General features: G+C 41.6%; 1 protein-coding gene across 2 annotated transcripts in view; it reads right to left on the reverse strand.

The window, feature by feature from the left end:
• LOC124553735 (peroxisomal carnitine O-octanoyltransferase) overlaps positions 1-27,473 on the reverse strand; it is a 263,361-nt gene that overhangs the window by 189,828 nt on the left and 46,060 nt on the right. For both annotated transcript variants that reach the window (XM_047127665.1, XM_047127666.1), the window contains exon 4: positions 22,219-22,347. In XM_047127665.1, coding sequence (XP_046983621.1) covers positions 22,219-22,347 — 129 coding nt within the window. The remainder of the gene's footprint in view (positions 1-22,218; positions 22,348-27,473) is intronic.

The raw sequence follows: 27,473 nt of genomic DNA on the forward strand, positions 1-27,473 counted from the left end.
GCATCAGTTTCTCCTCAGTATTGTGAAATTATTCGTAAAGAGGTACATTGCGAGTGTGTGTCTGCAGTGGACAGATAACTGGATGCTGAGGAAGGCACAAAAGAAAAGACTGCAAGCTCCTCAGGTGTATCCTTGGACAAGAATGTGGAAGGTAGTGTGGACTGACAAGAGTTTCAAACAAAGCGCTAAGAAGAGTAGCGCCGTTAGGGGAAATAATTGAAAATGTGTCAGACCTGGTTTGTATACCTCATAAGCAGCAGTCCCATTTTTTTTTTTCCTACACAATGTGATGTCCATGAATTTACCTTTTTTATTACTGCACCTTTGTCTGCTGTGCCATAAACTGCTTCATATTTAACAAGAAGATCATATGCAGCATACCTTTTTTGTTTCCCATGTTATGCCTTTCCGCTGATACGCCACACGAAGGCTGACTTCTGTAAGTGTGAATAAAATCTTGCAGCATTTTGACATCAATACATTTCAGATCTCTCAACATGACTGCTGCAAAAATGTATGTATGCTTGTACAAGTGCGTGTATTTTTAGCATGCAACCTCAAGCACGCTTGAGCAAAATGCTTGTGTACACTTCCTCGTCAAGTGTGTATTTACATGTGCAGCTGCCAAAGTAGAGGGACTCACACACACACACACACACACACACACACACACACAGACACACGACATTAACAGCTCTCATCTACAGCATCCCAATGCTCAACAAAAGCTGAGGATTGCTGCTCCCCAAGCAGAAGCAGTTGACTGCAGGTGGGTGGGCAGATAGAGAGGGCCAGTCAGCGACTCAACGGCAGTGACCGGAACAGTTAGTGTGTGACTGCCGGGCACCGTCGGGAGAGGAAGGCCTGTAAAACTGCAACCGACAGAGTCGGACGAGCCGGCAGTCACTGTCGTCGCCAAGTCCTCCACCTCGGTGAAGCAGCAACTAGTGAGACACAGAGACTACCTTGAGGCTCTGACAGAACAGTTGCAGCTTCGCAATGTATTCTCCTACCCTTGCTCTTCATTTGCTGTGACTTACTGTCATTTGTTGTCCACCTTTGTAGCTGAGTGACTGGCATAGATGGCTGCTGTACAGAGTGCCTCAGTTTGATTCCCAGTGTGTAGGTTGAATGATGAGAGCAATTAAGTTAGTTTAAGATAGGAGTTTTACAGTAATGAAGTTAGTTAAATGTGAAGCAATATTTGGAGCCAGAAGCTGCTTTGTGTTACATTCCACAGCTCAGTTCAATGCTACGATACCATGGCATCAGTGAGTCAGTGGAGTGCCGAGTTGTAACAGAGAGGAAAATGCTGTGTCACTGGCCAGCTGCCGCATGCCAGGGTGTCAACATCGAGGGCGGTGACAGTGAGATCACATCTGATTATACTGAGATGCAGAACCAATGGTCAGAAATGCATATGTATTGTGTTATGGACATACACAGTGCACACTGCATACCGTATTTACTCGAATCTAAGCCTCACCTGAAAAATGAGACTCGAAATAAAGGAAAAAAAAAATTCCCGAATCTAAGCCGCACCAGAAATTTTAGACTCAAAATTCAAGGGCAGAGTAAAGTTTTAGGCCGCACCTCCAAATCTAAACAAAGTTGGTCCATTGTAATATGAGACACAATTTAAGCTGAATGAATGACGATACAGCTACAGTAGTTTGCTTCGAGTCGTAAGCTTAGCAGTTAAGCTTTACCAGGTAGCCATTGCTATGTGTGAGGCGCTCCGTCCGTATTTATACGGGTACCCTTCCTTTTACACGTGCTTCGTCTGGTTTGAATCGATTGCTTATTTTGCTTTGATCTGATAAGTGCTGTTTTCTTTGTTATAGGTGTTTGCGTCACTCTAAGCTGAAAATGCATTACTGTACTGCGTCACGCATTGTTTGTCGCCCTCTGATAGTGCGTGTTTACGGCCTGTCGCCGCTCGCGGCATGGCTTGCTTTTGTGCGCGCTACCGCTGCTTACAATTTAAAAAAAAAGAGAGAGTAATCATCTCATTAGCGAAACAATGGCAAGAGACTGGTATTTGTTGTTCCTTACACTGCTGCTTTCTTTGATAATGATCAACAAGAACCAAATAATAGACTGCGTATGATAGAACATGTTCTGAACAAGAGTTTGGCGAAAATATTTCTCCGTTTGAAAATCTTTGCGGCCGCTTCTTTAGTACATCAAATTCTGCACAGAAATTAGAGTCATCTTAGAATTAAAAATCTAGTCGGTTGCCTTGTTTCATTTCTGACTATCACTATTAGGCATAAGAATAATACGAATATTAACATGACACGATACGTATATTCTTCCGCGTTTGCTGTTGTCTCACTCTAGTTTTGTAGTTTATTAGGCATACAGGATTTAAATGAGATAGCAGCAAACATGAAAGAATACATGGCATAATGTTAAAATTCTTCTACCTTTTCTTTTAATTTATTTACTGATGCAGAGGTTTTGTTGCCAGTATTTATCTTTGTGCCTACAAAGCATGCCTGTGTAGCGCTACATATATTCGACGGCAGAAGTTAGTTGTGGTGGCACCTACCAACATTTTTCATAACTTCCACTTGCTTTGCACTCGATTCTAAGCCGCAGGCGGCTTCTTAGATTACAAAAACCGGAAAAAAAATGCGGCTTAGATTCGAGTAAATACGGTAACAACAATGTAGCTCACAGCAATTGTTCAACGTGATGACCATCGGTATAAACGCAGGCGTGTAAACGGCAAATGAAGATCTGCCACACACTCTCTAAAACTGTTGGTGCCTCTCGCACCAGGAGACAGGCAGCTCAGATCCTTGCAAGCAGGCTTTCCTCCATTTCTACACGAGTCTCTTACACCGACATCTCGAAGTAACCCCAGAAGTGTGAGATCCGGCAATTGTGCTGGCTGTGGGACAGGACCTCCCTTCCAATCCGAAGAAAGAAAGGGAAGGAAGGAAGATCGAGTTTAACATCCTGTCGATACCTAGGTCATTACAGATGGAGCATAAGCTCCGACTGCATCGAGGAGGAGGAGGACAGAAAATGGCTGTGCCCTTTCGAAGGGACCGTCCCGGCATTTGCATGGAGCCATTTAGGGAAATCAGGGAAAACCCTTCCAATCCGGTGATGACCATATGTGTTTATCAGGTGCTCACTGACATTAACATTGAAGGGGACTGGTGCACCGTAGTGTTGAAACCACATTCTGTTGTGAACAACAGGTATAGCCTCCAAGAACTGTGGCAGCACATCTCACACCTCACACGAACACAGACCAATCAAACAGGAAGGCTGCATATAAGATCCTATTGGGCAATCTTATACAATGCTCACCCAGTCTTCATTTAAATAAGTGGGGATCCAAAGTTCTTGGTAAAAAATTCACTGATACGTGTCAAATTCTGAAAAATACGGGAAACTTATTAGAAATGATGGGCAGGAAAAAAAGGGTTTGGTAACAAAAATAGCAAGACCAAAATGGTAGCCAAGAAAGAGATGTCCCCACATAATGCTCGTGAATGTAAATTGACTGAGTGCTGACTTTTCATACAAAAGTCATAATTCTGACAAATTACAAATTATTCATTCTGAAAGCAAAAATATCAAAGTTATTTGCCTCAAGGAACATTGGCTTACCGTATTTACTTGAATCTAAGCCGCACTTTTTTTATGGTTTTTGTAATCCAAAAAACCACCTGTGGCTTAGAATCGAGTGCAAAGTACGCGGAAGTTCTGAAAAATGTTGGTACGTGCCGCCACAACTAACTTCTGCTGTCGAATATATGTAGCACTACACATGCATGCTTTGCAGGCACAAAGATAAATACTGGCGCCAAAACCTCTGCATCAGTAAATAAATTAAAAGAAAAGGTAGAAGAATTTTAACATTATGCCATGTATTCTTTCGTGTTTGCTGCTATCTCATTTAAATCCTGTATGCCTAATAAACTACAAAACTAGAGTGAGACAACAGCAAACGCAGAAGAATATACATATCATGTCATGTTTATATTCATATTATTCTTACGCTGAATAGTGATACTAAGCACGGCAACTGACCAGATTTTTAAATCTAAGATGACTAATTTCTGTGCAGAATGTAATGTACAAAAGAGGTGTCTTCAAAGATTTTCAGATGGAGAAAAATTTTCACTAACCTCTCGTTCAGAACATCTTCTATCATACGCAGTCTATTATTTGGTTCTTGTTGATCATTATCAAAGAAAGCAGCAGTGTAAGTAACAACAAATGGCAGTCTCTTGCCAGTGTTTCGCATATCAGACACTTACTCTTTTTTTTTTATTGTAAGTGGCGATAGGGCGCACAAAAGCCGCGAGCGGCGACAGGTCGTAAACACTCATTATCAGAATGCGACAAACAATGCCTGACACAGTACAGTAATGCATTTTCAGCTTAGAGTGATGTAAACACCTATAGCAAAGAGAACGGCACTTACCAGATCAAAGCAAAATAAGCAATCAATTCAAACCAGACGAAGTACGTGAATAAGGAAGGGTACCCGCATAAATACGGACGGAGCGCCTGACGCATAGCAATGGCTACCTGGTAAAGCTTAACTGCTGAGCTTACGACTCGAACCAAACTACTGTAGCTGTATCTTTATCCACTCGACCTAAATTGTGTCTCATGTTACAATGGACCAACTTTGTTTCGATTTGGAGCTGCAGCCTAAAACTTTTCTCTCCCCTTGAATTTCGAGTCTCAAGTTTGAGGTGCAGCTTAGATTTGGGAAAATTCTTTTTCCTTGATTTTGAGTCTGTTTTTTCAAGTGCAGCTTAGATATGAGTGCAGCTTAGATTCGAGTAAATTCAATACATTTGATAATATTAAAATTCTTCATGACAATGAAATTTTTGAAGTACCCAACAGATTTTGTAGACGAGAGAAATCACTTGGAGGGTCTTGCACACTTACTCATTCTGAAATAAAGTATTACGTTAGAAATGATTTTAACCATTTGAATGAAGAGTGTGTATTTGCAGGCTGCTGTATGGAGCTAAGGGACCTAAATGTCATAGTAGTTTCTACATACAACTGAAGCTTTTCTGGTGAAATTTCATTGTCTGCTTGATAACCTCAGCAAAGAAAAAAGGAAAAAAAGAGTTTAATAGCTGCTGACTTCATTATTAATAACACAGTTGAAAGCAATGGTGTGTCCAAATTCACTGACTTGACAAAAGACCTCAAAGCACATTTCATGCAACACGATGACCTGAAATATAATAAGAACAGATATTTTGCACCTGTTACCATAATATTTTCATAAATGATGTATTTCAAGATGTTTATAAATTTTGCATTTATTTAGTATTCTCTCACCATTCTGCACTATTCATTTAGCTACCAAAAATTAACAAAGAAATTTCATGCAACAAGAGCCATATAAAAAGGAACTTCAATTTTTTAAAAAAATCTTCTGTACTTAGTAGTACATTAAGAGAGGCTGAATGGTGATACAACAGTTGTATTTCACTCTGACAAATTTCAAGTAGCTTTCTTGAAATGTTTAATGAAACTTTTTAACTTAGAACAACATGCAACAAAATGACTAACAAACATCAACAGATAACTCAGGGTATAAAAATTTCTAGTGTCGCAAAGAGGTGACTCCACAATGACCTGAAATATAATAAGAACAGGCATTCTACTAGGTATATTAGAAGTTGCAAAGGCAGCAAAACAAATAGCAAACAATATGTTCACACTACAACATAAAAAGTCAGACAAATGCAGTGTGGTCCGTTCTCAAATCAGATTTAGGTATTTGAGTTAGTATTAATAAAACATCTGGGATTAAAATAGATGGTAGCCTTATTGTTAACCCACTTCAAATATCAGAGTGTTTAAATGAATTCTTCATAAATGTGGCAAAGTCAGATGCTGACAGAGTATCAGAGTAAAGTGAATGCCTTTGGACTCCACCAAGAGGCTGAGTATCTCATGGATTTTAAAAAAGTCACAATAATGGATGTGAAAAATGTTACATTATCACTAAAAAATAAAAATTTTGCTGGATAGGATGGAATACCCACTAAAGTGATTAAAACGAAGTGTGACATAATGGCACCTCCCCTAACTAAAATAATCAACCGATCTTTTGAACAGGGATGCTTTCCTGATGTTTTGAAGTATGCTGAATTTAGTCCTCTGTTCAACAAAGGGTCAAGGGAAGACAACAGAAACTACTTCCCTATTTGGGTTAGATAGAGCAGCAATCACTCGTAGAATTACGTTGCTTTAATATGACATTTATAGTCACAATGCAGATCAGATTTTGACCTGTGTCAGGTCATTATAAATGCAGTGTGGAATTGTAGTTGTTCTGCACATATTAGACAACTATGCTCAATCCCATAGTTATCCAATTTTCTCTGAACTGGCTTACATCATACTTGTACAACAGAAAACAAAAAGGGTAACTATTACTTCAAAAGCTGTGAATTATTGTTCTGAATGGAGTACAGTATTACAAGGTGTGCCTCAAGGCTCCATCTTGAGGCCAATACTGTTTCTATTCTACATAAATTACTCAACCATAAATATAAATTCCCCACCAGCTCTGTTTGCAGATGATACTTCAGTTATAAATGAAAATCACAATGCAGAAAAAGTTCTGAACTCTACAGTAAACATACCAGATACCCTAGAAAACTAGTTCCAGTTAAATAGGTTTGAAACTGAACATCGCAAAAAGCCATATAGTACATCTCAAAACCAAACATTTGAAATGAGTGCAACTTAAAGTACAACATAACAATCAACTTATGGACGAAGTTAACAGGGTAAATTTACAAGGACTAAATGTGGACAAAAACTTGAGCTGTAACTACACAGTTCTGCATCTGAAATGCAAATACTAGCAAATTCCACTGACTTGAGTACATAAACAATAGCAAATAGTTATTTTGAATCTGTCACTGGGTATGGTATAGTTTTATGAGGATGTTCAAATAGTATATCTTGGATACTGAAACTGCAGAAGAAAATTGTATACATTTATGAAATTACACACTTCCTACACAGAAGACAAAAATCATTTGAGGAGAGTCATTTTAACCACACACATATAACATAAGAAATAAAAATAATTGTATGCTATCCCCATACCAACTGAAATTAAATGCATGGACTGCACAGTATTACTGTGCCCATTAACTTGTTATACAGAGTGAGTCACCTAACATTACCACTGGATATATTTCGTAAACCACATCAAATACTGACGAATCGATTCCACAGACCGAATGTGAGGAGAGGGGCTAGTGCAATTGGTTAATACAAACCATTAAAAAATGCATGGAAGTATGTTTTTTAACACAAACCTACGTTTTTTTAAATGGAACCCCGTTAGTTTTGTTAGCACATCTGAACATATAAACAAATACGTAATCAGTGCCATTTGTTGCATTTTAAAATGTTAATTACATCCGGAGATATTGTAACCTAAAGTTGACGCTTGAGTACCACTCCTCCGCTGTTCGATCGTGTGTATCGGAGAGCACCGAATTACATAGGGATCCAAACGGAACGGTGATGGACCTTAGGTACAGAAGAGACTGGAACAGCACATCATGTCCACATGCTAACACCTTTTTATTGGTCTTTTTCACTGACGCACATGTACATTACCATGAGGGGTGAGGTACACGTACACACGTGGTTTCCGTTTTCAATTACGGAGTGGAATAGAGTGTGTCCCGACATGTCAGGCCAATAGATGTTCAATGTGGTGGCCATCATTTGCTGCACACAATTGCAATCTCTGGCGTAGTGAATGTCGTACACGCCGCAGTACATCTGGTGTAATGTCGCCGCAGGCTGCCACAATACGTTGTTTCATATCCTCTGGGATTGTAGGCACATCACAGTACACATTCTCCTTTAATGTACCCCACAGAAAGAAGTCCAGAGGTGTAAGATCAAGAGAACGGGCTGGCCAATTTATGCGTCCTCCACCTCCTATGAAACGCCCGTCGAACATCCTGTCAAGGGTCAGCCCAGTGTTAATTGCGGAATGTGCAGGTGCACCATCATGCTGATACCACATACATCGATGCATTTCCAGCGGGACATTTTCGAGCAACGTTGGCAGATCATTCTGTAGAAACACAATGTATGTTGCAGCTGTTTGGGCCCCTGCAATGAAGTGAGGACAATGTTTCAAGCGTCAACTTTAGGTTACAATATCTCCGGATGTAATTAACATTTTACAATGCAACAAACGGCACTGATTACGTATTTGTTTATATGTTCAGATGTGATAACAAAACTAACGAGGTTCCATTTAAAAAAACGTAGGTTTGTGTTAAAAAACATACTTCCGTGCATTTTTGTATAGTTTGTATTAAACAATTACACTAGCCCCTCTCCTCACGTTCGGTCTGTGGAATCGGTTCGCCAGTATTTGTTGTGGTTTACGTAATATATCCAGCGGTTGGGTGACTCACCCTGTATACTGTCATCTCAATAAGGGGATGACAAATAACAAGTTAATAGACACAAACATATTCAGTATAAAGTTAGACATTCTAAAAACAAGGTTACAGCAGTTTCTGTGGGAGAAATGCTATTATTTAGTACAAGAATTCATACGGAATAAAATGCTCATTTGACCAATGGATAACTTCAGTGTTAGATTTTTTTTATTATATGTATATATAACTGTATTATTATTATTATTATTATTATTGTTGTTGTTGTTGTTGTTGTTGTTGATGATGATGATGATGATGATGATGATGATGATGTTTTTGTTGTTATGCTGTTTGCTACAATCAGCTGTTCTACATTTGCAATGAAATTTCACCACAACTTTGATGTGTCTCCTGTACCTGAATGAAATGATTTGGATATGTACATTATGAAACTAATAAACTGTAATTCACTTTAGTACACCACTGAGTCACAAATTAAACTGTGTCACCTTATCTGTGTAGCACTGCCATAAATATACTTAATCATTAGAATTGTAAGAACAAATGTCGAAGTTTTCTGCCAGTGCATAAGATTTAGATGATCACTTTGTGGCCAAATCAAGATAATCACTAGTGGTAATTTATTTGTTCATTAAAACTGCCTGCCATCCTTTCTCACAAAACTAACAGCTGTGTCACTCAATTATTGGCAGGTGACAAACTGAAGCAAATGCCAAGCCTGAAAGCTCAATGCAGATCTCAGTAATCGAGTCACAGCTCACTAACACATCACACTCCGAGAGGAAAATGAAATTCATCTGTCATCCATCTCCTGGTGAATATTGGGATAACAGGTGTTACTATCTGACAAACTCAGCATTGTCCTGGCATCCATTTTTCAAATTTTCTGCTAGAAGCTTATAGTTACTGTATACGGAGCATGGATGCTTCATGCATCCACAATGTGATTTTATTAAAGTCTTTATGGCAATGCTTCTTCGTAGCTCTATAGATGGTTATTGTTTTTGCCTTCAACTCTTTGTGCTTCACAGTTAAAAGCTGTCAAAAGTGATGCCAGGTGTCGGCAATTGGCTCAACTGTAGGAGTGTCTTACATGCAAAGAACACATGTATTAAAACTTCATGCATGATGCGCCACTTTTTTCATACAGCTCACAAGGGAACCTCCCCATCTCACCCCCCTCAGATTTAGTTATAAGTTGGCACAGTGGATAGGCCTTGAAAAACTGAACACAGATCAATCGAGAAAACAGGAAGAAGTTGTGTGGAACTATGAAAAAAATAAGCAAAATATACAAACTGAGTAGTCCACGTGCATGATAGGCAACATCAAGGATAGTGTGAGCTCAGGAGCGCCGTGGTCCCGTGGTTAGCGTGAGCAACTGCGGAACAAGAGGTCCTTGGTTCTTTCTTCCCTCAAGTGGAAAGTTTAATTTTTTATTTTCAGACAATTATCAAAGTTCAGGCACTCACACACAATCAACTTCGCTCTCCAAAATTCCAGGTCGTGTTCAGATTTGCTTGGACATATGCAGGATTTGATGGTCTACACATGGAAAAATTTGAAAACGTTAAAAACATATGTTTTGACAGAGCACAAGGAAAACTGTGTGACTGTGAAACTGTTACATTCATTTGTTGCAGTTTATGTGACAAACTCTTATGTTTTCATCACTTTTTTGGGGGTGATTATCACATCCACAAGGAAACCTAAATCAGGCAAGGTGGAAGAATCTTTTTACCCATTCACCAAGTGTGCAAGTTAGGTGGGTCGACAACATATTCGTCATGTGACGCACATGCCGTCACCAGTGTTGTATAGAATATATCAGACGTGTTTTCCTGTGGAGGAATCGGCTGACCTATGACCTTGCGATCAAATGTTTTCGGTTCCCATTGGAGAAGCACGTCCTTTCGTCTACTAATCACACGGTTTTGCGGTGCTGTCGCAAAACACAGAAGCTAAACTTATTACAGAGACGTCAATGAACGAATGGACAGATCATAACTTTGCGAAAATAAAGAAAGTAAACTTTCCACTCGAGGGAAGACTTGAACCAAGGACCTCTCGTTCCGCAGCAGCTCACACGAAATGTTGTTATCTTGCGCATGGACTACTCAGTTTGTATATTTTGCTTAGTTCCACACAACTTCTTCCTGTTTTCTCAATTGATCTGTGTTCAGTTTTTCAAGGTCTATCCACTGTGCCAACTTATAACTAAATCTGAGGGGGCTGCAATGGGGAGGTTCCCTTGTCAGTGTTCATGGTGTCATATCTATTGAAGTATGTCTCATAGAATGACATATTTGTGTAGATACATTCAGCAGCATATGTGGATACTGTCTGTGAAACGTGTTGTGAATAGAGTTACTAGTATAGAAGCAATAAATTAAAACACCACGGACAAATGTGGTAGTCTTTTACGCAACTCGTTGTTTATCACATCTTATCTCCTGATCAATGTGTTGTAAAAAGATACAATTTTGTAGGTACATTCAGCATCTTATGCGGATATTGTCTGCAAAATGTGTTGTGAATTGAGTTAGCAGTGAAGAAGTGATTAAATTTAAACATCATGCATAATGTAGCAGTTTTTCACACATCTCAGTGTTTATGACATATTACCTCCAGAATTATGTGTGGTATAGTGATAGAAATTTGGTAGTGCATTTAGCTGCATACGTGAATAATGTACCATATTTACTCGAATCTAAGCCGCACTATTTTTCTAGTTTTTGTAATCCAAAAAACCACCTGCAGCTGAGAATCGAGTGTAAAGTAACTGGAAGTTCTGAAAAATGTTGGTAGGTGCCACCACAACTAACTTCTGCTGTCGAATATATGTAGGGCTATACAGGCATGCTTTGCAGGGACAAAGATAAATACTGGCACCAAAACCTCTGTGTTAGTAAATAAAAGAAAAGGTAGAAAAATGTAAACATTATGCCATGTATTCTTTAGTGTTTGTTGCTATCTCATTTAAATCCTGTCTGCCTAATAAACCACGAAACAAGAGTGAGACAACAACAAACGTGGAAGAATATACTTACCATCTCATGTTTATATTCTTATTATTCTAATGCTGAATAATGATACAGTCAGAAATGAAGCACGGCAACTGACTAGATTTTTAAGTCTAAGATGAATCTAATTTCTGTGCAGAATGTAATGTACGAAAGAGGCTTCTGCAAAGATTTTCAAACGGAGAAAAAATTTCGCTAAACTCTCGTTCAGAACATCTTCTATCATACGCAGCCTATTATTTGGTTCTTCTTGATCATTATCAAAGAAAGCAGCAGTGTAGTAACAACAAATAGCAGTCTCTTGCCATTGTTTTGATAATGATACGATTCCTCTCTTTTTAAAATTGTAAGCGGTGGTAGCGCGCACAAAAGCAAGCCATGCCGCGAGCGGCGACAGGCCATAAACACTCATTATCAGAATGCGACAAACAATGCATGACACAGTACAGTAATGCATTTTCAGCTTAGAGTGACGTAAACACCTATAACAAAGAGAACGGCACTTATCAGATCAAAGTAAAATAAGCAATCGAATCAAACCAGACGAAGCACCTGAACAAGGAAGGGTACTCTTATAAGAGCGCCTGACACATAGCGATGGCTACCTGGTAAAGCTTAACAGTTAAGATTATGACTCGAACCAAACTACCGTAGCTGTATCCATTCGACCTAAATTGTGTCTGATGTTACAATGGACCAACTTTGTTTCGATTTGGAGGTGTGGCCTAAAACTTTTCTCTCCCCTTGAATTTCGAGTCTCAAATTTCAGGTGCGGCTTAGATTGGGGAAATTTGTTTTTCCTTGATTTCAAGTCTCATTTTTCAGGTGCGGCTTAGATTCAAGTGTGACTTAGATTCGAGTAAATACGGTACACAAAATTTTTTGCAAGTGAAGTTACTGGCACAGAAGTAACAAATTTGAATGTCGTGCATGATGTGGCAGTTCTTCATGCATCTCAGTATTTTATGATGTCGTATCTCCTGATCTGTGATGAGTAAATGGTTCTTACGCCACAGTGACTTTTGCCTGTCAGTAAGTGATGTGTGTACCAAGTCTGGATGAAATGGTCAAGTTGTTTAGCAGAAAACGTGGGACACACGCTATCTACGACTCTGGTCGATCGTGTTGACCTCGGGGATTGCTACCATACTTTTTGTAGAGGATCCACACATAATGGCATCTGCAGAACATATTATTGCCTGTGGTGCACAAGGTAGCAACACATCTACACCACAAACAATAAGATATTTTGCAGGTGCTGATGTTTTGTGGATCTTTTAAAGAATGATGGTGTCTATTTCTGAGATCAACTTGATCATGTAGAGCGGGTGATACAGGGGCCTGGAGATGTTGTATTGCAATACCGAAACTAGTTGTGTACGAATAAAAGCTTTAAGGCTGATGGCGTTACCATTACTACACATAAAAAATGAAATAATGTGAGTAAAGAGTATTAGTGCCAAGGAAAAATACCCTCTGTCTATGAGTTACTATGAAAGACAGCCCACAACAAAACACGTATTGACGAGAGAAGTGCCCAGCACCAGTGCTCGCCTTATAACATTATTTGCTTATGGTTCATTAAAATTTTTAGAATTCTTTTTTTGCTTTAAAATTTTCACATACTGATACTATATTTGCTGTAGGTATAAAGTGTGCTATACTGGAGTTTGAAGTTCTTTGCATGGTATGTGAGTAATGTATGTAAAATTCTATACAAATTGTTTATTAGATTAAATAATTTTCTGATGACATTTTGTACTTAAAAATATTTGTGTCTGTAAATTATTCATATTGATGTAAATTTGACAACTTAAGAAATGGTCATGCGTAGGAACAATGTCAGAAATAAGTGTTATGTAAAAGCCAGCGTGCTTTTGTTTGAAATGAAAGTGGCTCTGGGGAGTGGAAAAGGTGGCAAGGGCGAATTGGCACGTGTAACACCTCGGTTCAGTTGACAGTTATAAAAGCTATAGAAAGAATAATAATAAAATTAAGAATAGAATTTTTTGAGGGGAAAATAGTGTAGAATCAGAGTTTGGTAATTGCAGATCAAAATTATAGTATATCAGCAAGTAGTTTAACGTGTAAGTAGAGCAAAGCCACGGGAGCTCCGTCATGGAGAAGGCAGTGACGTTAAACTCTTGTGGCGAAAAACCTGTAAAAAGGCCTGATCGTCATTATTGCCGCCTTTTTTCCTTGACTGTTTTGTTAAAGGGCGGGGAATCCATGCCAGTAGGCGAGACAATAATCCGATTGGATTTTATCGTGTTAAGATTCACGATAAACTGGTAGAATAATACGGAGATTAAAAGTGATGTAGTGTACGATCTCTGGCTGTCGGTAGCAACGGAGTATTAAGGGGATTTTAGGACTTTAGCACTATATTGGAACTTTACGGACATATAGACAACAGAAACTCAAATTATCTGTTGATACGAATGATTCCAGAGGTACCGGTATTCAGATATTAACGTGTGGACTTTTGAAAGTGTCGTGTGCCGTCAGTTGCGAATCTGGACGTAGAGCGGGTGCATATCGGCATTTACAGACTATTTAGATTCCTCCAGGCTAGGAACCTTTTAAATAGACCATCATCCATCACCATCTTAATCTTTGAATATAGAGTGAAAGTGAAATACAAGAGTGTTGTACTTATTTCATTTACCAAGTACTAATCAGTGAAGGTTTTGCGGAACCAACGCTATTCAGCAGTAAGTCAGTACCATCTAGCAGAAAGCATAGGCATTACCGTATTTACTCGAATCTAAGCCGCACTTTTTTCCAGTTTTTGTAATCCAAAAAACCATCTGCGGCTTAGAATCGAGTGCAAAGTAAGCGGAAGTTCTGGAAAATGTTGGTAAGTGCCGCCACAACTAACTTCTGCCGTCGAATATATGTAGCGCTACACAGGCATGCTTTGCAGGCACAAAGATAAATACTGGCGCCTAACCCTCTGCGTCAGTAAATAAATTTTTAAAAAAAGGTGGAAGACGAGCTTTTTTTCTCCGACTCGAGTTTCGACCACTGCATTTTCATACATTATCCAACGAAGTAAATACAAATTCCGTATTGTGCATCTTCAAATGTAGCAGCATTTCAATGTACTACGAAAAACCGACTGGCAAGACTGTTTGGGATGTTTGTCAATATGGCCAACTCTACGTTCTGAATTTTTTCCTTGAGATGGTTCCTTATAGGAACTTTTATGAATTGTGAATTGCATGCTGTATTCTCTTCACCATAAGAATAATACGAATATAAACATATTGCCATGTATTCTTTCATGTTTGCTGCTAACTCATTTAAATCCCGTCTGCCTAATAAACTACAAAACTAGAGTGAGACAACAGCAAACGCGGAAAAATATAGATATCATCCCATGTTTATATTCGTATTATTCTTATGCCTAATAGTGATAAGTCAGAAATGAAGCACGGCAATTGACTAGATTTTTAAGTCTAAGATGAATCTAATTTCAGTGCAGAATGTAATATACTAAAGAGGCGTCTGCAAAGATTTTCAAACGGAGAAAAATTTTCGCTAAACTGTCATTCAGAACATCTGCTATCAAACGCTGTCTATTATTTGTGTAGGTAACAGCAAATAGCAGTTCCTTGCCATTGTTTCGCTAATGAGACGATTCCTCTCTCTCTCTCTCTCTCTCTCTCTCTCTCTCTCTCTCTCTCTCTCTCTCCCTTTTTTTTTTTTTTAGTTGCAAGCGGCAGTAGCATCCACAAAAGCAAGCCATGCCGCGAGTGGAGACAGGCCGTAAACACTCATTATCAGAATGCGACAAACAGTGCATGACACAGTACAGTAATGCATTTTCAGCTTAGTGTGACGTAAACACCTATAACAAAGAGAACGGCACTTATCAGATCAAAGAAAAATAAACAATCAATTCAAACCAGACAAAGTACGCAAAAAGGAAGGGCACTCGTATAAATACGGACGGAGCACCTGACGCATAGCAATGGCTACCTGGTAAAGCTTAACTGCTAAGCTTACGACTCGAACCAAACTACTGTAGCTGTATCGTCATTCATTCGACCTAAATTGTGTCTCATATTTCAATGGACTAACTGTATTTCGATTTGGAGGTGCGGCCTAAAACTTTTCTCTCCCCTTGAATTTCGCGTCTCAAATTTTAGGTGCGGCTTAGATTCGGGAAATTTTTTTCTCCTCGATTTCGAGTCTCATTTTTCAGGTGCAGCTTAGATTCGAGTGCGGCTTAGATTCGAGTAAATACGGTAACTAACACGCTGACTGAAGTGAACATTTATATGTTTTACGGACTGCTTAATATGAACTTTTGTGACTCTTTGAAGTCCCCACTCCCTCCGAAAGGTGGTGCAGACTGTCTTAATCATAAAAGGGGAGAGTTTGTAGCTGGGCAAATTACTAAATAATAGCGATATTTACAAGACTCGCAGTAATAGCAAAACACAAGGCTCGCACCTCACTGGAGAGTCGTCGCTGTCACGTCGGGAAGTAAAGCCGGAAAACCTACCGACGATACGTGTCTACGAGCAGCGTCGACATGGAGTATCTAAAACGGGAACCACAAGAGAGTTGGGGATGCTTCACACGCTACCTAGAGCAAGTGTAGGAAGTAATTCACACAGTTTGTAGGCAGCAGTAATTGAGGCAACATCTTTGTGGAGCAGGTGAAGCTTTGCCTGCAAATTTGCACAAAAATGCCTCGGATGAAGACTGCAAATGGCTTACGGCATTCTACATCTACATCCATACTCCGCAAGCCACCTGGCTGTGTGTGACGGAGGGTACCCTGAGTACCTCTATCGGTTCTCCTATTCCAGTCTCGTACTGTTCGTGGAAAGAAGGATTGTCGGTATGCTTCTGTGTGGGCTCTAATCTCTCTGATTTTATCCTCGTGGTCTCTTCGCGAGATATACATAGGAGGGAGCAATATACTGCTCAACCCTTCGGTGAAGGTGTGTTCTCGAAACTTTAACAAAAGCCCGTACCGAGCTACTGAGCGTCTCTCCTGCAGAATCTTCCACTGGAGTTTATCTATCATCTCCGTAACGCTTTCGCGATTACTAAATGATCCTGTAACGAAGCGCGCTGCTCTCCATCGGATCTTCTCTGTCTCTTCTATCAACCCTATCTGGTACGGATCCCACACTGCTGAGCAGTATTCGAGCAGTGGGCGAACAAGCATACTGTAACCTAATTCCTTTGTTTTCGGATTGCAGTTCCTTAGGATTCTTCCAATGAATCTCAGTCTGGCATCTGCTTTACCGACGATCAACTTTGTATGATCATTCCATTTTAAATCACTCCTAATGCGTACTCCCAGATAATTTATGGAATTAACTGCTTCCAGTTGCTGACCTGCTATTTTGTAGCTAAATGATAAGGGATCTATCTTTCTATGTATTCGCAGCACATTACACTTGTCTACATTGAGATTCAATTGCCATTCCCTGCACCAGGCATCAATTCGCTGCAGATCCTCCTGCATTTCAGTACAATTTTCCATTGTTACAACCTCTCGATACACCACAGCATCATCTGCAAAAAGCCTCAGTGAACTTCCGATGTCATCCACAAGGTCATTTATGTATATTGTGAATAGCAACGGTCCTATGACACTCCCCTGCGGCACACCTGAAATCACTCTTACTTCGGAAGACTTCTCTCCATTGAGAATGACATGCTGCGTTCTGTTATCTAGGAACTCCTCAATCCAATCACACAATTGGTCTGATAGTCCATACGCTCTTACTTTGTTCATTAAACGACTGTGGGGAACTGTATCGAACGCCTTGCTGAAGTCAAGAAACACGGCATCTACCTGTGAACCCTTGTCTATGGCCCTCTGAGTCTCGTGGACGAATAGCGCGAGCTGGGTTTCACACGACCGTCTTTTTCGAAACCCATGCTGATTCCTACAGAGTAGATTTCTAGTCTCCAGGAAAGTCATTATACTCGAACATAATACGCGTTCCAAAATTCTACAACTGATCGACGTTAGAGATATAGGTCTATAGTTCTGCACATCTGTTCGACGTCCCTTCTTGAAAACGGGGATGACCTGTGCCCTTTTCCAATCCTTTGGAATGCTACGCTCTTCTAGAGACCTACGGTACACCGCTGCAAGAAGGGGGACAAGTTCCTTCGCGTACTCTGTGTAAAATCGAACTGGTATCCCACCAGGTCCAGCGGCCTTTTCTCTTTTGAGCGATTTTAATTGTTTCCTGTGAATTGTTGGGCTACTGTATGTAAAATTGAACGATGCCAAGAAGAGACATTGAGCCCATACAGCAGGCCGTACTGTGGATAGTGTAACCACCGTAACTGTTTGCCACACCCAAACCTACACCCACCAATACGATTTTTTACTTTTGTACAGCATGAACCATTAATTTAAACTGTGCCTTAATAATCATTCTTGAAAAATATTCTTCTTGGGTGTGCAGCCAGATCGTAACGTCTTCATGACACAATATTTCCGCAGTCCAACTGGCTGCCATCTTCAGGTGCGAGTGCTGGTACACGATCTCGCCAGAACTGACTTCTCAGCGCAAGCGGCATCCCCTATATAGGCCGCAGGATGCCCACAACGTGTTTGTGAGAAGGTGCCGTAACTGCCCTCTAGCGCAAGTAAACATACCGCTCCACCAGTGGTGGAAACAGGCGAAATAGAGATATCGCTATCAAAAATTAAAAACTAAAAAATTTTATTCCGACGATCGAAACACAGATTGTTGTTTTTTAATGTCCAATAACACCGGTTCCAAGTCTTACTTAAAAGATAACCCTTGTCTCCATTAATAAGATTATCAGATAAACGAATCTCCATGGATTCTTTTAAAACACAGCCCCAATAGCGAGATGCGCGGGCAACCATTTGTGTCTCGCCATACAGCATTCTGTGTCCCTCGGTGAGACAGTGCTCCGCCACAGCAGATTTCTCAGATTGAAGCAACCCGTGTGTGCTGCTGATGCCCAACACATCGGTGCTGAATGGTCCGGATTGTCTGACCAATATAAGCCTTCCCACAGTGGCAAGGGATCTTGTACACGCCGGGCTTCCTCAAACCCAAGTCATCCTTAACAGAGCCAAGGAGTGCTCTAATCTTGGCGCTACTTACTTTTGATATGATATCTTTTCAGAATTCTTCCTATCTTCGAGGAAATGCTCCCAGCAAAAGGCAGAAAAGCCACCGATTTGCAGGTATCTTCTGGTGGTTCAGGCGAAGGTCCAAACTGAAAAGCACGACAGATCTGTTCATCTGTATAGACATTCCGCTTGAACGCAACCTTAAGATGGGTTTGAGGAAGCCTGGTGTCTACAAGATCCCTTGCCACTGTGGGAAGGCTTATATTGGTCAGACAATCCAGACCATTCAGGACCGATGTTTTCAGCACCAGCGGCACACACGGCTGCTTCAACCTGAGAAAACTGCTGTGGCGGAGCATTGTCTCACCGAGGGACACAGAATGCTGTATGACGAGACACAAATGGTTGCCCCTGCATCTCGCTATTGGGACTGTGTTTTACAAGAATCCGTAGAGATTCGTTTATCTGATAATCTTATTAATAAAGACAAGGGTTATCTTTTAAGTAAGACTTGGAACCGGTGTTATTGGACATTAAAAAACAACAATCTGTGTTTCGATCGTCGGAATAAAATTTTTTAATTTTTAATTTTTGATAGCTATATCTCTATTTCGCCTGTTTCCACCACTGGTGGAGCGGTATGTTTACTTGCGCTAGAGGGCAGTTACGGCACCTTCTCACGCACACGTTGTGGGCCTTCTGCGGCCTATATAGGGGCCGCCGCTTGCGCTGAGAAGTCAGTTCTCGCAAGATCGTGCACCAGCACTCTCACCTGAAGATGGCAGCCAGTTGGACCGCAGAAATATTGTGTCATGAAGACGTTACGATCCAGCTGCACACCCGAGAAGAATATTATCAATTATTACACTGGGAAAGCCTTCGTAGTCGCATCATTCTTCAACTTTAAAGAAATTGGCTCCCCCTGTTATTTCATCCTAATCATACATCTATATAGGGTTCCTTCCTGGTGTTTGATTAATCTGAGTATCCTAGACTTATGAAGTGCCACGTTAATATAAAGAGGCACCGTTTAAATTGTTTTTGTGGTTTCTTAACTATTGCGAAGTGTTATAGTAAAAGTTTGTTTATGTAAATTTACGTTAGCTTTTATAAAGTTCCCCCCTCCACCCTGGCCAAATTTTTTTTAGCTTCCTTGAAGTTATCTACTGGGCTTTTACGCTTTTAAAAATGTATTGTATAATGGTGTAGTCCAACACTGTTTACCTGGAGTAATATTTATTTGAAGCAGCAGCTTAAAGAGTAGCAAGAAAGTAGGCAAAATTCAAACTTCTGCTTTTCCAGTACTCCACTGTTTCATTGCCTGGATAGGCTGGTGACCATTAGTATATGTTTTAAACCACTAAATTAACTTGGAACTGAGCTGTTCTATCTTCAGTATAATATTATTCATACTGTGTTTCTATCTAATCACTGGGTAAGATCTTAGGAAAAGAACTGAATAGTCTGATTTACTTTTCCATTAGACACAACACATGGTCAAAAGGGTAACTCTATTGATTAGCTTTTTTCTATTAACAGGACTGCCCTCCCATAGTGTACTTTATTTGGGAACTAAACTAAATTTTAGTAAGGCGGTTATACAAGGGTCACTCCAAAAGAAATGCACACTATTTTTTGTAAAAATACGGTTTTCATTCTGCATGTGTGAAACTTTTACAGTGTGTAGATACATCCTTCCTGCTTGTTTTCAAACATAGTTCAACCTGTTCCTGTGAGTGGTGCCGTCAGAAGCAACGTGCTGCCATAAAATTCCTGTGCTGTGAAAACGAGACAGTGGGAAACATCCAAAAGAGGTTGAAAATAGTGTATGGCGATGCTGCTGTCGATCGCAGTACAGTTAGTCGGTGGGCAAGCAGGTTACGTGATGAAAGTGGGCACGGCAATATTGAGGATTGTCCTCGCAGTGGTAGGTCTCAAACTGCACACACTCCAGACAATGTGCAGAGAGGTAACGAGTTGGTGACTGCTGACAGCCGCATCACAGTGAACGCTACGTTGGGATAGGGGAAGGAAGTGTTTGCAAAATACCGAAAGTGTTGGCGTTAAAAAAGGTTGGTGCCAGGTGGGTTACCAGGATGTTGACAGTGGCTCACAAAGAAATAAGAAAAACGGTAGGCAACGAACTTTTGGAACAGTACCAGAATGGTGGAGATGAATTTCTTGGAAGAGTTAAGACAGGTGATGAAACATGGCTCCATCATTTTTCACCAGAGACGAAGAGGCAATCAATGTAGTGGCATCATGCAAATTCACCCAAGGAAAAAAATTCAAAACCACACTTTCAGCTGGAAAAGTTATGGCTATGGTGTTTTTCGATTCCGAAGGACTCTTGCTTGTGGACATCGTGCCAAGTGGAAGCACCATAAATTCTGATGCATATGTGGTGACACTGAAGAAATTTCAAGCTCGACTGCGGCGTGTTCGACCACATCGGCAAAAGCAGGATGTTTTGCTGTTGCACGACAATGCACGGCCACATATCAGTCAAAAAACCATGGAAACGATCACAAAACTTGGATGGATAACAGTGGAACACCTGCCTTACAGTCCTGACCTGGCTCCATGTGACTATCATCTCTTTGGGAAACTGAAAGACTCTCTTCGCGGAACAAGGTTTGAAGATGATGACCCCCTTGTGCACGCTGCCAAACAGTGGTTCCAACAGGTTGGCCCAGAATTTTACTGTGCGAGTATACAGGCGCTGGTTCCAAGATGACGTAAGGCAGTTGAGAGGGATGGAAATTATGTGGAGAAATGAAAATATTGTTCCTAAAGGGTGTATCTACACACTGTAAAACTTTAAAAACATGTAGAATAAAAGATGGATTAAAAAAAAAAAAAAAAAAATAGTGTGCATTTCCTTTGGAGTGACTCTCATACATGGCTGTTCCTGTGACGGGACTATTCGTTCTGAAACTTCCTGGCAGATTAAAACTGTGTGCCGGACTGAGACTCGAACTCACTTTCAGGAGTGCTAGTTCTGCAGGGTTCGCAGGAGAGCTTCTGTAAAGTTTGGAAGGTAGGAGACGAGATACTGGAAGAAGTAAAGCTGTGAGGACCGGGCGTGACTCGTGCTTCGGTAGCTCAGATGGTAGAGCACTTGCCTGCGAAAGGCAAAGGTCCCGAGTTCGAGTCTCAGTCGGGCACACAGTTTTAATCTGCCAGGAAGTTTCATATCAGCGCACACTCCGCTGCCGAGTGAAAATCTCATTCTGGAAACATCCCCCAGGCTGTGGCTAAGCCAAGTCTCTGCAGTATCCTTTCTTTCAGGAGTGCTTGTTCTGCAAGGTTCGCAGCAGAGCTTCGTAAAGTTTGGAAGGTAGCAGACGAGATACTGGCAGAAGTAATGCTGTGAGGACCGGGCGTGACTCGTGCTTCGGTAGCTCAGATGGTAGAGCACTTGCCTGCGAAAGGCAAAGGTCCCGAGTTCGAGTCTAAGTCGGGCACACAGTTTTAATCTGCCAGGAAGTTTCATATCAGCGCACACTCCGCTGCCGAGTGAAAATCTCATTCTGGACTATTTGTTCTGTTGGGGTATAGTATACGTGACAACATAGAGACAAGAATTTTCTGTTACTTAGGTAAAAACATACTAAATTACAATGGTAATGTGGTAGAGTTACGGCCTCACCTTGAGCTGGCGGCCCTCGCCCAGCTTCCAGCCGAGGTCTGCGAGCGGCATCGAGCCCGTCATGCTGCAGAAGGGCAACAGCGGCTGCCGGTTCGACAGGTACGCCCCCTCCTCCCACCACTGTTCCAGCTGCCGACACGTGCAACTCGTTATCACTCTGGGCAATGCTATTTACACACATTATACATACATGTGAATAAAACAAAGCATTACAAGCACTGCCAACTGTGGCAAGGAAAGTACGAGGGCCGTTCAGAAAGTAACCTCCGGTTGATTTAAAAAAATACACCAAGTTAAATAAAAATATTTTAATATATACATCTTACAACTACATCTTTGCACTATTTTTCTACATAGTGTCCATAGCGATTGAGGCACTTATCGTATCTCTTCACAAGCTTTGAAATTCCTTCTGCATAAAAATCACCCGCTTGTGCCTGGAGCCAGCCTGTGACCGCATCTTTGAGCTCTTCGTCGTCATCAAACCGCTGTGACCCGAGCCATTTCTTCAAATGCATGAAGAGGTGATAATCACTTGGCGCCAGGTCTGGGCTGTAAGGTGGATGGTTGATAACGTCCCACTTGAAGGACTCAAGAAGGGCCGTTGTTCTGCGAGCAGAGTGAGAACGGGCATTATCGTGCAAAAAAACGATACCGGAAGTCAGCATACCACGGCGTTTGTTCTGTATAGCCCATCGTAACTTTTTTATTGTTTCACAGTACACGTCTTGATTAATGGTCGTACCACGTTCCATGAATTCAACCAACAACACCCCTTTGGCATCCCAAAACACCGTTGCCATCAGTTTTCTGGCAGAAAAATCTTGCGAGGCTTTTCTTGGTTTGGTAGGCGAATTTGAATGTGCCCACATCTTTGATTGTTCTTTTGACTCAGGGTTCACGTACTTAATCCAGGTTTCGTCGCCGGTCACAATTCTGTTTAACAATGGTTCTCCTTCGTCCTCATAACGTGACAGAAAGTCTAATGCAGACGCCATTCTTTGAGTTTTGTGGTGGTCGGTAAGAATTTTGGGCACCCATCGTGCACAGAATTTACGGTAATCGAATCTTGCTGTCACTGTCTCGTACAAGAGAGTCTTAGAAATCTGTGGAAAACCAGTAGACAACTCCGACATTGAGAAACGTCGATTTTCACGAACTTTTGCATCAACTGTCTGAACGAGTTCGTCAGTCACCACTGATGGTCTACCACTCCTCTCTTCATCATGAACGTTTTCTCGTCCACTTTTAAATAAACGTACCCACTCACGGAAAACTCCTTCACTCATAACTCTTGGTCCGTACACGGCACAAATCTCACGATGAATAGCTGCTGCAGAATATCCTTTGGCTGTAAAAAACCTTATGACAGCACGCACTTCACATTTGGTGGGGTTTTCTATTGCAGCACACATTTCAAACTGCCACAAAAACTAAACTAGCGCAGGTACGACGTTCACTCGACCACGGCTTGATGCCGACTGACCTGTTGAGTGCGTGAACGCACAGATGGCGTCGCTACTCCCCCCACAACCCGCACTGTGACCAATCGGAGGTTACTTTCTGAACCGCCCTTGTATATAAGTGGACCAGAGGTGCACTGGGAATCATTCTAACACCATTGGCCGCAAATGATGAAATCCACCAACATAAGTGAATTTGAAAAGTATTAACTGTATGAAACTGTGTGTCCCAGAGATATAAAGTCTCAGATTTACTTTACAATAATGAATATAATCCACAGCAAATAATTAAAATTTGTACCGAGGCTGAGATTCAAACCCAGGTCCTCTGCTCACTAGGTGGATGTGCTAACCACTGCACCACCCTAGAACTGCGGCTAACACAGCTGCACGGTTTATGCTAGCATGGGTCCCCCCATAATACAAAATCCAGTTTGTGCTCTTCAGCCTGTATTCATTATTGTAAGACGAAGCTGCTCACCTACATGGGGAGAAGTGGTCATCATGACATAATACGAGAAATCAGAGGTCAAACAGAAAGATTTAACTGCTCATTTCTCCTGTGTGCTGTTCGAGAGTGGAGCAGTAGAGAAATAGCTTTACGGTAGTTTGATGAACACACTGCCCGGCACTTAATCGTGAACTGCAGAGTAACCGTGTAGGTGAAGATGTCATATGTCTCTGCAATACAAACTATGTGATCAAAAGTATCTGGACACCCCCAAAAACATGTGCTTTTCATATTAGGGGCATTGTGTTGCCACCTATTGCCAGGTACTCCATATCAGCGACCTCAGTAGTCATTAGATGTCGTGAGGGAGCAGAATAGGACGCTCCACGGAACTCACGAACTTGGTCAGGTCAGGTGATTGGGTGTCACTTGTGTCATACATCTCTAAACGAGATTTCCACACTCCTAAACATCCCTACGTCCACTGTTTCTTATGTGATAGTGAAGTGGAAAAGTGGCGGGACACATAAGGCACAAAAGCATACAGGCCAACCTTGTCTGTTGACTGACAGTGACCGCCAACAGCTGAAGAGGGTCGTAATGTGTAATAGGCAGACATCTATCCAGACCACCACACAGGAATTCCAAACTGCACCAGGATCCACTGCAAGTACTAGTTAGGTGGGAGGTGAGAAAACTTGGATTTCATGGTCGAGCAGCTGCTCATAAGACACACATCACGCCAGTAAATGCCAAACGACGCCTTGGTTGGTGCAAGGAGTGTAAGCATTGGACGACTGAACAGAGGAAAAATGTTGTGTGGACTGATAAATCAGGGTACAAAATGTGGCGATCCGATGGGAGGGTGTGGGTATGGCGAATGCCCGGTGAACATCGTCTGCCAGGGTGTGTAGTGCCGACACTAAAATTCAGAGGCAATGCTGTTATGGTGTGATTGTGTTTTTGACAGAGGGTGCTTGCAACCCTTGTTGTTTTGTGTGGCGCTATCACTGCACAGGCGTACAATGATGTTTTAAGCACCTTCTTCCTTCCCACTGTTGAGGAGCAATTTGGGTACGGCAACTACATCTTTCAACACGATCGAGCACCTGTTCATAATGCACGGCCTGTGGCGGAGTGGTTACACGACAATAACATCCCTGTAATGGACTGGCCTGCACAGAGTCCTGACCAGAATCCTACAGACACCTTTGGGATGTTTTGGAATGCCGACTTCGTGCCAGGCCTCACCGACTGACATCAATACCTCTCCTCAGTGCAGCACTCTGTGATGAACGGGCTGCCATTCCCCAAGAAACCTTCCAGCACCTGACTGAACGTATGTCTGCGAGAGCAGAAGCTATCATCGAGGATAAGGCTGGGCCAACACCGTACCGAATTCCAGCATTACAGATGGAGGGCGCCACGAACTTGTAAGTCATTTCCAGCCAGGTCTCCAGATACTTTTGATCACATAGTGTATAAATTCATATGATTAATGTAGCACCTACAACTGAGGTACAGGGAGGATTAATCCCATTTTGTTCAATGCTAAGGTACTACTTCAGTGGTTGAGAGCCTTTGCAACACTGATACAAGTTAAGAAGGGGAACATCAAGATGGGCTGAGATGCGAATAGGAGTTTGCATTAAGGAGGGAGATATAGTAGGGTAGTGCGTGCAGCTGTATTAGTCACATTGCCAGGGTGTGCCTAGTTAGCAGCAGACCCGGGTTCAAATCCCAGCCTCAGTACAAATTTTATTTATTTGCTTCAGCATGCATTCCTTATCATGATGTGGAATATGGGTATATTATTACCCAGTACATAGAGGAAGTGTTGAGACAGAGAGGCACAGTGAAAAAGACTGCTAAAATATTCGAGGTTTCAGATCAATTCCTTCTTCCAAAACAGAAAAGACTGACACAAATTTACATAAGCACAACACACACATAGCCACTATCCCCCAACTGCAACTGTGTCTGATGTGAACTGCAATGTGCTATGGTGGGTAGTGGGGATAAGGAGGAAGTATGGGGTCGGGACTAAGAGGGATAAGAGGGAGGGGGGGGGCTGAGGTGCTGTGCTGCCTGTGGGAGCATGCAGGGACATTGTGAGGACAGGTTAGGCTGCTAGATGCAGAGTTAGGAAGTGGTTGATTGGGGATGGGGGTGGAAAGGGGAGGGGAAAAGAGGGAGGGGGGGAAGCAGAAAAGGGCAAAAGACTAGTCATATCCCTACCATCTCCCTGCACACCCCCTACGCAGCACTACACCTACCCCTACCCTATTACCCCTTCCACTACTCTCCCCATGCCACCGCTTCACCCCCACCGCTCACTGTATCAGATTGCTGCTCAGGTCAGATGTAGTCACAACCGGACCCCTGCACCCAGACAGTGTCCAGGTGCGTGATTTGTGTTTCCTATTTCAGAAGGAGGAGGACGTTGTACAAAGACAATATTTTAGCAGTCTTGTTCACTATGCCTGTCTGTAAATCAATGTCTCCTCTGTATGGCATGTAGCAATGTACCCTTTCCATATTATTATTATTCTACCCTACACTTTGCACTGCCTAATTCTGACAAAGAGCAGGTTTGTGTAGTTCCAACATAAGGTTTGTGAAGTTCCAACATACTGATGGAGGATAGGGTCAGCAGCTCTAGTACACTACTGGCCATTAAAATTGCTACACCAAGAAGAAATGCAGATGATAAATGGGTATTCATATTATACTAGAACTGACATGTGATTACATTTTCACACAATTGGGGTGCATAGATCCTGAGAAATCAGTACCCAGAACAACCACCTTTGGCCGTAATAATGGTCTTGATATGTCTGGACATTGAGTCAAACAGAGCTCGAATGGCGTGTACACGTACAGCTGCCCATGCAGCTTCAACACGATACCACAGTTCATCATGAGTAGTGACTGGCATATTGTGACGAGCCAGTTGCTCGGCCAGGATTGACCAGACGTTTTCAATTGATGAGAGATCTGGAGAATGTGCTGGACAGGGCAGCAGTCGAATATTTTCTGTATCAAGAAAGGCCAGTACAGGACCTGCAACATGTACTCGTGCATTATCCTGCTGAAATGTAGGGTTTCCCAGGGATTGAATGAAGAGAAGAACCACGGGTCGTAACACATCTGAAATGTAAAGTCCACTGTTCAAAATGCCGTCAATGCGAACAAGAGGTGACAGAGACGTGTAATCAATGGCACCCCACACCATCATGCCAGGTGATACTCCACTATGGCGATGACGAATACACGCTTCCAATGTGCGTTCACTGCGATGTCGCCAAACACGGATGCGACCATCATGATGCTGTAAACAG

This window comes from Schistocerca americana, chromosome 11 (genome assembly GCF_021461395.2).
Source record: "Schistocerca americana isolate TAMUIC-IGC-003095 chromosome 11, iqSchAmer2.1, whole genome shotgun sequence".
Taxonomy (NCBI): domain Eukaryota; kingdom Metazoa; phylum Arthropoda; class Insecta; order Orthoptera; family Acrididae; genus Schistocerca; species Schistocerca americana.